Raw genomic sequence first — 13,155 nt, 5'->3', positions numbered from 1 at the left:
TATAGACCAGTTAGTCTGACCAGTGACATGCAAGTGAGAATGTCACTGTTCTATCGGACATCAGTGGTGGGGAAGATGCTGGAGTCAATTATAAAAGACGAAATTGCGGAGCATTTGGATAGCAGTAACAGGATCGTTCCGAGTCAGCATGGATTTATGAAGGGGAAATCATGCTTGACTAATCTGGAATGTTTTGAGGATGTAACTAGGAAAATGGACAGGGGAGAGCCGGTGGATGTAGTGTACCTTGACTTTCAGAAAGCCTTCGACAAGGTCCCACATACAAGATTAGTGTACAAAATTAGAGCACATGGTATTGGGGGTAGGGTACTGACATGGATAGAAAATTGGTTGGCAGACAGAAAGCAAAGAGTGGGGATAAATGATTCCCTTTCAGAATGGCAGGCAGTGACTAGTGGGGTGCCGCAAGGCTCGGTGCTGGGACCGCAGCTATTTACAATATACATTAATGACTTGGATGAAGGGATTAAAAGTAACATTAGCAAATTTGCAGATGACACAAAGCTGGGTGGTAGTGTGAACTGTGAGGAAGATGCTATGAGGTTGCAGGGTGACTTGGACAGTCGGTGTGAGTGGGCGGATACATGACAGATTCAGTTTAATGTGGATCAGTGTGAGGTTATCCACTTTGGTGGTAAGAATAGGAAGGCAGATTATTATCTGAATGGTGTCAAGTTAGGAAAAGGGGACGTACAACAAGATCTGGGTGTCCTAGTGCATTGGTCACTGAAAGGAAGCATACAGGTACAGCATTCAGTGAAGAAAGCCAATGGAATGTTGGCCTTCATAACAAGAGGGGTTGAGTATAGGAGCAAAGAGGTCCTTCTACAGTTGAACCTAGAGGGACCGCACCTGGAGTACTGTGTGCAGTTTTGGTCTCCAAATTTGAGGAAGGATATTGTTGCTATTGAGGGCGTGCAGCGTAGGTTTACTAGGTTAATTCCCAGAATGGCGGGACTGTCATATGTTGTAAGACTGGAGCGGCTAGGCTTGTATACACTGGAATTTAGAAGGATGAGAGGGGATCTTATTGAAATATATAAGATTATTAAGGGGTTGGACACATTAGAGGCAGAAACATGTTCCCACTGTTGGGGAGTCCAGAACCTGGGGCCACAGTTTAAGAATAAGGGGTAGGCCATTTAGAACAGAGATGAGGAAAAACTTTTTCAGTCAGAGAGTTGTAAATCTGTGGAATTCTCTGCCTCAGAAGGTAGTGGAGGCCAGTTCTCTGAATGCTTTCAAGCGAGAGCTAGATAGAGCTCTTAAGGATAGTGGAGTCCGGGGGTATGGGGAGAAGGCAGGAACGGGGTACTGATCGAGAATGATCAGCCATGATCACATTGAATGCTGGTGCTGGCTCGAAGGGCCAAATAGCCTACTCCTGCACCTATTGTCTATTGTCTATTGAAGGGAAAAGATAGGGTAAATGCATAAAGTCCTTTACCCAGAGTTGGGGAATTGAGAACCGGGGGACACAGTTTTAAGGTGAGAGGAGAAATTTTTAATAGGTACCTAAGGGGCAACTTTTTCTCCACATAAGGTGGTGAGATCTGTGATTAGCTGCCAGAGCGGGGTAGTTGAGGCTGGCACAAGAACAACATTTAAAAGACATTTGGAAAGTTACATGGATAGGAAAGGCTTAGAGGGATGTGTGCCAAACATGGGCAGGTGGGACCCGTGTAGATGGGGCATGTTGGTCGGCATGGGTGGCTTGTATGACTAACTGGAGCAGATGAAGCGAGGTTCAGTTACCAGTTTTATTGTTGTTTTTAATGTTTTTGTAAAGCAGCTTAGTTTGCAAGCCAGCTTAAATATGGCAGAGACACACAAGGCTGGAGTGATTGAGTGACTGTTTTCCTCAGATCAAAGCTGGAGCATCTCTGGAGAGAAGGAATAGGAGAAAAAACACCCATTCCTTCTCTCCAGGGATGCTACCTGTCCCGCTGAGTCACTCCAGCATTTTGTGTCTATTTTCGGTTTAAATCAGCATCTGCAGTTCCTCCCAATACAGCTTAAATATGGGAGCATAAATTGAAATAAGGAGAGCAGATGCTTGGATCCAAAGATACCGGTGAATACATTTACCCTGCAGTATTGGTTCACAATTGGTCTCGTTTCTTATCAACCACAGTTGAAGTATTTGTTTTGCCAGTGGATACTATGAGACTCAGGGCGATGGACGCTGGTTTAAAAAAAATAGACACAAGTACTGGAGTAACTCAGCGGGGCAGCCAGCATTTGTGGGGGCATTCTCCAGTTATGCTGCTTGAACCACTGTTAGTTTAGTTTCGTTTAGTTTAGTGTCACGTGTACCAAGATACAGTGAAAAGCCTTTAGAGTCATACAACGTGGAAACAGGCCCTTCGGCCCAACTTGCCCACACCGACCAACATGCTCCATCTACACTAGCCCCACCTGCCTGCGTTTGGCCCACTCTTTTGTTGCGTGGTAACCCGTCAGCGGAAAGAATATACAGTACATGATTGCAATAGAGTCGTCCAGGATAAAGGAAATAGCGTTTCGTGCAAGATAAAGTACAGTGAAGTCCAATGAAAGAAAGTGCGAGGGTCTCCAGTGTTACTCCATCACTAGGTGTATTTTCCTCAGATCAATAAGTCGCTTTGAGAACAAAGCTGTTCCGTGAATCTCGGCGCTACATGTGACAATAATAAGCTGACCAAATAACTAAATACAGCCCACTCTCAGACACGGAGTTACGCCGCCGTGAAGCAACTCAGTGTGGACGAGCGGGACAACATCAACGCCAGGACTGACTCGCCCCGATCTCCTTCTCCTCCACAGTAATAGTCACTCCGTCGGCGCTAGTCTGGTGCATTATATGTTGGACACCCAGAGGTCATCTGGTCTCCGAACGAAAATGATCCGCTACAGATGAACAAAAGTTTCACGATTAAACTCCGTGCCTCAGTCTCCGAATTGGTTCTCGGGTCTTTATAACATCTGCACAGCTGGTACAAACTGGAAGTGTTGTTTCTATTCAACGTCCTTGGCAGAAATGCGCCGCGTTTCTGCGCCGCGGCCCACACTGGGAACCGGCGCTGCAACGTTACTCCACCCCCACCTCACTCACGCCGAAGATTGACACAAAATGCTGGAGTAACTCAGCAGGGACAGTACTCCAGCATTTTGTGTCTATCCTCGATTTACACCAGTTCTTTCCTACACGTTACTCCTCCCCCCCTCCCCCTCCCCCTCCCCTCCACTCCGATACACCAAAGTACCGGAATAATCTAACAGAAAGCGGGGGAAACCTTTTCCACCCACCCAGCTCAAGTCAATTAATGATATTCATGATAGCTCGAGTCAATTAACGATGCCGTTGCAGGGAAACAAGGGGGCCGCTTGTGCAGCGCCACGGGATTAATCTAACGTGGGGAAGACGTATGTTTTTTCAAATCAGGAAGGTTACAGCTACCCTTGCCGTTGGTGGCGCTGATCTCTCGCCCCCTTAAACACCCTTCTCTGGACCGGCAAGATGAGCTTAGTTTAGTTTAGTTAATTGTCTCATGTACCGAGATACAGTGAAAAGCCTTTGTTGCGTGCGATCCAGCCAGCGGGAAGGCTGAGGAAGGGTCTCATAGAAACATAGAAAATAGGTGCAGGAGTAGGTCATTCGGCCCTTCGAGCCTGCACCGCCATTCAATATGATCATGGCTGATCATCCAACTCAGTATCCTGTACCTGCCTTATCTCCATACCCCCTGATCCCTTTAGCCACAAGGGCCACATCTAACTAACTCTCTCTTAAATATAGCCAATGAACTGGCCTCAGCTACCTTCTGTGGCAGAGAATTCCACAGATTCACCACTCTCTGTGTAAAAAAAACCTTTCTCATCTCAGTCCTAAAAGACTTCTCCCTTATCCTTAAAACTGTGACCCCTTGTTCTGGACTTCCCCAACATCGGGAACAATCTTCCTGCATCTAGCCTGTCCAACCCCTTAAGAATTTTGTAAGTTTCTATAAGATCCCCCCTCAATCTTCTAAATTCCAGCAAATTTGATCTCGACACGAAACGTCACCCATTCCATCTACCCAGAGATGCTGCCTGTCCCGCTGAGTTACTCCAGCTTTTTGTGTCTATCTTAGATGAAAGGTGAATTCTGCTTTAAGCCCTTTTGAATCCCTACGGTTACTGATCAATCAATTGGCTGTTTTAATGGACGGTCCCATTTCAATTAACAGAAAGAAAAGCTGCAATCTGCTGCTAGAATTGTCGCACTAATCCTCGAATGTTCATCTTAGCAATTGTCTCGATTTTTTGGCATTTGGTATCTCTGGCTGATTAATCATCTTGGCTGCCAGTTACTGTTAATCATAGGAGCGGAATTAGGCCATTCGGCCCATCAAGTCTACTCCGCCATTCAATCATGGCTGATCTATCTCTCCCTCCTAACCCCAATCTCCTGCCTTCTCCCCATAACCCCTGACATCCGTACTAATCAAGAATCTCTCAATCTCCGCCTTAAAAATATCCACTGACTTGGCCTCCACGGCCTTCTATGGCAATGAATTGCACAGATTCACCACCCTCTGACTAAAGAAATTCCTCCACATCTACTTTCTAAAGATGTTCTTTTATTCTGAGGCTGCCTTCTCATTTTGACCACCTTGATCCCAAATCAGAACAGAGTGAAACAGAATTCCCGCCCCACGGCTCCCGGGTGGATAGAAGGTGGACGGTATCAGCCGGTGGCCGGCGATGCGATGGCCAGTCTCACAGCGCGGCTCACATGTCGCTCGGGCGCAGCGATGTAACTAGTCGCATCTACATATCCGTTATCTCACACTCACGTTAACCCCATCGGTGACCCTCGGACTATCTTTGATCGGACTTTGTGGGCTTTTGCACAAACGTTATTCCCTTATCATGTATCTGTACACTGCTCGATTGTCATCATATACTTGATTAGTACGGGTGTCAGAGGATATGGGGAGAAGGCGGGAGAATGGGGTTAGGAAGGAGAGATAGATCAGCCATGATTGAATGGCGGGGTTGATTCGATCGGCCGAATGGCCTCATTCTGCTCCTATTACTTATGATCTTGTGCATTGTCGTTCCGCTGACTGGGCAGCACACAACAAAAGCTTTTCACTGAACCTCGGGACACGCTACAGTCAACTAAACTGAAACTTTGAGGCGGGTCACACATGATCGCGTGGTTCCACTATCTCGGTTATAATGGCCAACACTTGTTGAATGAGCGTTGCGGATTCTCGTGAATTCCAGGGTATTGCGCGGGTGATTTGGCGCTGGATCTCGGCCACACTCCAACAAGACAGTCCTGTGACACGATTCATCACACCGGACTGGATTTATTAAGGCATCGTGTAGCGTATCAGCCCTGGACTGAGACTTAATAGGGCCAACAATAAACTAAACTGAACATACGATCAAAATCTTAACGTCCTTGCGTTCGGGTTGTTGTTCTTTTCAACTGGAAGGAAAGAGATGCCGAAACCCAGTACCGTTCGCGGCCGGGGTCTGAGCTCATGAACAGAACATCAGTCAACCGACGATAGACACAAAAAGATAGAGTAACTCAGCGGGACAGGCAGCATCTCTGGAGAGGTTTCCCGTCGAGACCCTTCCAGAAACGTCACCCATTCCTTCTCTCCAGAGATGCTGCCTGGCCCGCTGAGTTACTCCAGCATTTCGTGTCTATCTTCAAGAGACAGGGAATGCCGGGGTTGCCTGAAATAAGAGAAACCAGTAAACCGGTGAGACCGGGAATGTTGAAATACTAAATCAAAGAAATACCGAGTTACGGTATATTTACCCGAAGTAAATATGTATTGGGCTCCTGGAAGGTTAAGTTTCTCATTAGCGTTACCCTGACGTCGGGCTCTCGGGCGCTTTTGCCTCTGCATTATTTTAACCGACAGAGCGAGTCCGCTTATCACAAGGAGCACTCAGCGGTTTTCAATCAGGAACAGTATGCACCCCTTGATAAAGGTGACAAGGTAGACACAACATGCTGGAGTAACTCAGCGGGACAGACAACATCAGTCTGAAGAAGGATCTCGACCCGAAACTTCACCCGTTCCTTTTCGCCAGAGATGCTGCCTGTCCCGTTGAGTTACTCCAGCATTTTGTGTCTATCGTCGGTGTAAATCACCATCTGCAATTCCTTCCTACACACAAGGTAACACGGTACCCGCGTCTTCGTTGATCGCTCAACATAATCTTCCATAAAGTGCCCGACAAATGAACAGAAACCGTGCTGTTTTCACCCAGTGGTCAGGTTCGTGAACACAATCTCACGGGTTACCTTTGCCCTGGTTTTATTGAGGCTGGATATTGAAACGAAAAAAAAATAACTTCAGATGTCAGGTGGCCGTAGAAAATTCCACGTATCATCATCGTGGTGCCTTATGTTAATTAGGCGTTGTAAACCCACCAATTAAAGATTTATCTGTAAATTAACGTTCTAATATTTGAGCTTCAGGGGCTATACTTGATTTGACTCGATTGTTTCCTGATCTACATTTGATTCTCGAGCTCGGTTTTCCGAGGTATTTTAGATTCGCCTTTTGCCGACCTGTTTATTATTTCTGTTTGTGATTTTTTTTAAGGAGAGCGTTAGAATTCCCAACGTCACCCCTTCATTATCGGATGGGAAGGTTTGCTCAACGCGTTACTAGCATCTCTCCCGAGTTTATACCTCTCTCAGATTGCCTACATTTACCGCAAGGGAGCATCCCGTCTCGAATTTTTAAACTAATTGCGAGGCACAAATATAAATATCTCACGGTGTCAAAAGCCAGCCCCGATATTGAATCGAGTCAACGAATAATTAAGGTTTGTATCTATTTCAAAAAAATAAATAATTTCCACTTCAACTCTCGTTTAATCATTTCGGGCCTCAATTCCTCTCTGACCACCGGTTTTTACCTTGCCTGTCCCGCTGAGTTACTCCAGCATTTTGTGTCTATCTTGGGTGTAAACCAGCATCTGCAGTTCCTTCCTACACAATTGTAAACGTTGCTGCTTATAATCTGTTGTACAGTTGTACAGGGCCTTGGTGGGACCGCACCTGGAGTACTGTGTGCAGTTTTGGTCTCCTAACCTGAGGAAAGACGTTCTTGCCTTGGAGGGAGTACAGAGAAGGTTCACCAGATTGATCCCTGGGATGGCGGGACTTACATATGAGGAAAGGCTGGATAGACTGGGCTTGTACTCGCTGGAATTTAGAAGACTGAGGGGGGATCTTATAGAAACATATAAAATTCTTAAGGGGTTGGAGAGGCTAGATGCGGGAAGATTGTTTCCGATGTTGGGGGAGTCCAGAACCAGGGGTCACAGCTTAAGGATAAGGGGGAAGTCTTTTAGGACCGAGATGAGAAAATATTTCTTCACACAGAGAGTGGTGAGTCTGTGGAATTCTCTGCCACAGAAGGTAGTTGAGGCCAGTTCATTGGCTATATTTAAGAGGGAGTTAGATGTGGCCCTTTTTGCTAAAGGGATTAGGGGGTATGGAGAGAAGGCAGGTACAGGCTACTGAGCTGAATGATCAGCCATGATCATATTGAATGGCGGTGCAGGCTCGAAGGGCCGAATGGCCTACTCCTGCACCTATTTTCTCTGTTTCTATGTTTCTAATCTAAACTACATTCATCGCGTTTCTCTCGACAACTCACCATCAGTCATAGAGTCATAGTCATGGAGTGACAGTGTATAAACAGGCCCTTCGGCCCAACTCGCCCGCATCAGCCAACATGTCCCAGCTACACTAATCCCACCTGCATGCGCTTGGTCCACATCCCTCCAAACTTGTCCTATCCATGTACATGTCTAAATGTTTCTTAAACGATGGGATAGTCCCAGCCTCAACTACCTCCTCTGGCAGCTTGTTCCACACACCCACCACCCTTTGTGTGAAAATGTTACCCCTCAGATTCCTATTAAATCTTTTTACATCTTACATCAGATCCCTGACCAGTCGCTCCTTGAATTCAACGCTCTTGGCGTCGGAGCTTCTTAGTGGGATCATTAACTTCTCCCTCCCCGCTACCGAGCACCTTCTCCCAACGCTCCGCTCTCCGACCAATATACCGTAAGTACCGGCAGTCCCGGGGAGCCGAGTGTCCGACACTAACTGTCTATGCGTGTGAAGGAACTGCAGCTGCTGGTTTAGGTTTAAACCGAAGATAGACACCGAAGATAAATGCCGGAGTAACTCAGCGGGACAGGCAACATCTCTGACGTTTCGGGTCGAGACCCTTCTTCTGAGAAGATATCCATCCCTGCTTCACCCCGCCGTTGGCCCGGCTCCGGGCTTCACCCTCTATGTAGTCACCGCCCGAACTCCCCGCTCCCCTGATCTCCCCTGAAGCTTTGCTTCATTCAATAGACCCTGCTCCAGTTAGTGTCAACGTTTGAATCGCTGCACGCCCGTGAAAAGCCTTTCACTCTTCCTCCGAGGCAGTAAGGAAAGTGTCTCCAGGACAAATTGCTACATCGTTTTCAAAAAGAAACGAGCGGATGCAATGTGTAAATTCACTGGATTTTATTTTCAAGAGAGAGTTAGATTTAGCTGTTTGGGCTAACGGAATCAAGGAATGTGGGGAGAAAGCAGGAACGGGGTACTGATTTTGGATGATCAGCCATGATTATATTGAATGGCGGTGCTGGCTCGAAGGGCCGAATGGCCTATTCCTGTACTTATTTTTAAAAATGTTTCTAGGTTTCTATGTGGAGGAAACTATCGCTTCGAATACTTTAATATGATTTACAATACGTGTTTTTTTTTGTTTCGTTTCTTTCAAAAGAATTGCACCCTAAAGAGCTGATCTAAAATAATCAGCTATTTAAGGGCTGATATTTGAAATCTTCAGGTCACTAAAATATCCGCCATTTCCCCCATTTACTGGCGATATGTTGGGGTAGACTTCCCCTCAAACAATAAACAACGCGGCAGGAATTCCCCTCTTGTTCTGTGTTCGTGGTTCTTTGCCACGATGGGGGTTTAAAAAAAAACCGAAATGTCTTTTGTATCTTTCGCCAACGGTCTCACTTGTGAAATGACTGACGCGATGGAACCGGGTTAACACGTTGCACTGAACGTCTCGTCACTGCGACTAATAAAACACATGGGCAATGTAGCCCGTAGAGTCACTCAATGGAAAGTGACACTGACCCGTGCCTTGCCCCAGATTGATTACCGCACGTCAGTCACATTGTTCCCAGCAGAAGACAGCGGTTTTTATAAAAAAGCATAAATCACTCAAAGACAGCGGGATTGTTTACATTCTCTGTACTGGGAGGACGGCGGTGTGAGATTGGCACATTGGGCTGGGGTCGGTACAATGTTCCCCGGTAGTAGTACAACCTCTGGTTTGATGTGGGACGGACGGCCAAGGGTTTGCTTTTGTAATGCGTAGGAAGAAACTGCAGATGCTGATTTAAACTGAAGATAGACACAAAATGCTGGAGTAACTCAGCGGGGCAGGCTGCATCTCTGGAGAGAAGGAATAGGTGTCGTTTCAGGTCGAGACCCTTCTTCAGACAGAAGAAACGTCATTTCTCCAGAGATGCTGCCTGTCCCGCTGAGTTACTCCAGCATTTTGTGTCCATCTTGCTTTTGTAATGTAATGTTAGACTGGGCGACAGTGTACCCGGTTAGTGTACACTTTCGTTCTCCCTCTGTCCTGCCACACTTGGCTGCAGTGTATGAAGGAACTGCAGATGCTGGTTTAACACTCGGCTGATGGATGGTTTGTTAATCTAACCCGGCACCTTTCCACTCGCAGCGCCACCGCCCCATCAGCTCGGGGTCGCTGAGATATTGGCCAGTTTCCACCCGCTGGCGGGGCAGCGGCTCAGAGAAGCCAGTCCGGGGTGCAATGTGTAACCCAGTCCATCACCCTCCACAGATGCTGCCCGACCTGCCGAGTCGCCCCAGCGCTCTGTGTCCCTCGCCCCTGTCTTTCGTTCGCCTTCCCGCCCTGGAACCAGTGCACTCGCCGACCCCGAGAACAACCCTCTCCTTTCGGCCCATCTATAGTCCCCATTCCTGCTGAAGATGGACACAAAAAGCTGGAGTAACTCAGCGGGACGGGCAGCATCTCTGAAGAGAAGGAATGGGTGATGTTTCGGGTCGAGACCCTTCTTCAGACCCATCCCCTCTCTCCAGAGATGCTGCCTGTCCCGCTGAGTTACTCTGGGATAAGTTGTTTCAGTTGATTTACTGGAAGAAACGGAGCGCCTCTCTAATTGCCTAAAGCGTCGTTATTTGTTATTTTTTCTAACGCAAAAGTGAATGGTGAAAATGTGGCTTGAAACGATGCAAACAGCACATGCAGACTCACATGTCCAAGTCAGCCTCCGCGCGTCCACAGCCCGGTCTCGCCAAACTAGTAGCGCGTTAGATTACCGCCGGTACCGAGTTCTAGACTTGACACCGCCGGTGAACAATCTTTTAAAGGCAGCAACTCTTGCACTGAAGTGCGCTTTAATTTCACGCGACACGAGGAGGAATATTGGGTCAGTCCCGGCGCAAACGGGGCGAGGTGAAGGGAGTAACTCACCGTAGCAGGGGATCAGGGCGCCGTTGTGTCTGGTCTCTTGAATCTTCTTGTTGTGAGCGGGAGATTTGCTTGCCCTGCCAGCGCTCTGCATGTACAGATATTTGTTAAAGGCGCTGTCGCCCGCCGACGATTGGACGTTGGCGTCCAGCGGCTCGCATTCCTGCTGAAATGGATTCCTCGTCTTGTCGCCGTAACTTTGGCCTTTGTTGGCCAGGAAATTGGGGCCGAACTTGTCAGCGGGCTGGAATGTTCTGAAGGGCGAGTGTTGGTGTTCTCTGCCCTGCGGTCCCGGGTTGTAGTAGGAATCCATGCTGGTTATGTCACAATAAGACACGCACGTCTCCCCGTTCATTCCCCCAAAGTCGCCCTCGAAGACTAAATGGAAAGGATTGATTCGGGCAGAGTGGCGGCGCGGAGCAGGCTTGTGCGCGGCTTGGAATCGCGGAGCGTAGAAGGGAGTCGACTTGCAGTCCAGTCCTTTTGTGGGTATTTTGGTGATAGGCTGGGGCTTGCAGATGTAACAACACGCTATATCCCGGTGCCGCGGCTCACCCACCTCTCCCCCCCCCCCCCCACCCCCCCCCCAATTAATATGTAGATCAGATAAATGGGAGGTCAGAACCCAGTACAAAACACTTCAAAGGACGGGACAATTAAACACATGACAGTAATGTAATTAGAAGGATGAATATATATCTGTTCTTATCTTACAATCCAACCCCGGCCAATTTAATGAGCACGCTGCTCCTGATTTGCACGCCCCTAAGGAGAGCCTCCTTTGTTTGAACACTGCCACTCTGGTACAGTTTTATGGTCATTTTTTACAACGAAAAGATTACGCATAAAATATCGGCGTAAGAAAGTAGTATTTAGTTCAAGCCTGTAAACCCTGCCGGTCACATTTCAGCGCCTGACGCGGAAACTGAAGTGCCGCGGTCACTCAAATTCACATTTATTTTAACAGAAAACTGACTTGGAGTAATAGTCTTCTTCACTGAAGTTTTATACATTCAAGCCGAAATCTCTTTTTTTTTCGCACGTCGCCACTGTAATCGACTAAAACATTGGTTAAAAAAAACACTTGCAGTGTTTGCCAGCATTAAGTTTCGGTAACTGCTCCGACGGTAAATCATTTCAGCAAAAATGCCACTTTGTTTAAAGCTGTTTGCGCGCGTCTCGGCGTTCCCCGCTTACACTCAATCCCCCGCTTTGACACTGTTTGGGAACCCGGTTCAAAAGCCCCGAGCCGAAACACAACATCAGGCGAACTGGCTCGCTCATCACTGTTGCTGCCATTGTTAATTCTCCCCTTCAATAACCCAGGGACCTAATGAAAACCAACTCACAAGTTCCGATTGAAACTTCCTTTACCTTCCTGCCCCCTTGACAATTCAATATTAAGGGCCAGTTTCCATAAAGCCCTTGGAGGAACTTCGCGAACGAACATCTTTAACAAATTTGTAGCTGAACATTTTTTTTGCTAATATGTTAAAAGATGTACATATGTAATGAGATAGCCATAAACGAGAAGAAAACTCGGGGCTGAGCGAGATTTAAACTATTGCAAAAGTCAACGAAAGCAGAGTTTGAACATTGTATACGTTCTGCCGGTAATTGCCGAGGTGCGCCTATTAAATAGTTTCCAAATCATTAGAGCTGTGTCCACACAGCGGAAGGATTTTGACGGCGAGATTACTGGTCTATAAATTCACGCACCCAAATAGGACAGGTAGAAAATGCAAGGCAGATGATAAATTCCGTATGATGGAGTTTATTTGTGGTTTTCTTTGTATTTGATCCACAATAGCTGTGAATTTCCCCTCTTTGCTCTCCCTTGCTATCGGTGTGCGTGTCTGCCATTTTTAAACATAACCGCGGATGCAAATGCTATACTTAATTCCCCATTGTTTTAATAATCTTGGCGATTTCTTCATTGGTCATTTCTTAAATCCTGCAGCAATTCCCGTCTTGCATCACGCTTCGAGTTTAGCACTTTTCATTGTAATTGCATTTTTGAATTCAATAATTTTATAAATACAATTTTTGGACGGGCTCAATAAAACCCATCCGAAAGACTGTTTAGAAATCGCAGACCGGCTTCTTGCTTTGAAAGAATGGAATATCGCTAACTGCAAGGGGTAGCTTTCGTTTAAAAAATGTAGTATGTTTTAACAACTATAAAATATGAACAGCTATAAATTATATCTATTGTAACCTATCGCCATGAAAGAGGCTGGGAAAAGAACACTCTGTTTCGTAACGTAAGTTTTTAATGTCAAATATAACCTTTCCAAGCTTGCACAAGGATTTACAAAGAAGACGGTCGAAATCGTGGTCACTGGTTTAATCTTTTCTGAAAATCGAATAGGTTCTTTGACGCATTTAAGGTCACAGCGGGTTTGAGAATTCTTCAATCAACATAAGCTACGAGTGATAAAATATGTAGGAAAGAACTGCAAATGCTGGCTTGAATCGAAGATAGACACAAAATGCTGGAGTAACTCAGCGGGACAGGCAGCATCTCTGGAGAGAAAGAATGGGTGACGTTTCGGGTCGAGACCCTTCTTGATAAAATATCATT

The 13,155-nt window shown here is 46.6% G+C and overlaps 1 protein-coding gene across 1 annotated transcript in view; it reads right to left on the bottom strand.

Annotated features, from left to right (window-relative positions):
- alx4a (ALX homeobox 4a) overlaps positions 1-11,012 on the bottom strand; it is a 51,737-nt gene extending 40,725 nt beyond the window's left edge. Inside the window, exon 1 of the mRNA XM_078415471.1 lies at positions 10,575-11,012. Within this exon, the coding sequence (XP_078271597.1) occupies positions 10,575-10,926 (352 nt within the window). The 5' untranslated portion in view covers positions 10,927-11,012. The remainder of the gene's footprint in view (positions 1-10,574) is intronic.
- Positions 11,013-13,155: the final 2,143 nt, after the last annotated feature.

Source organism: Rhinoraja longicauda, chromosome 18, assembly GCF_053455715.1.
Source record: "Rhinoraja longicauda isolate Sanriku21f chromosome 18, sRhiLon1.1, whole genome shotgun sequence".
NCBI classification, from domain to species: Eukaryota; Metazoa; Chordata; class Chondrichthyes; order Rajiformes; family Arhynchobatidae; genus Rhinoraja; species Rhinoraja longicauda.
This window is presented reverse-complemented; position numbering and strand designations above follow the sequence as displayed.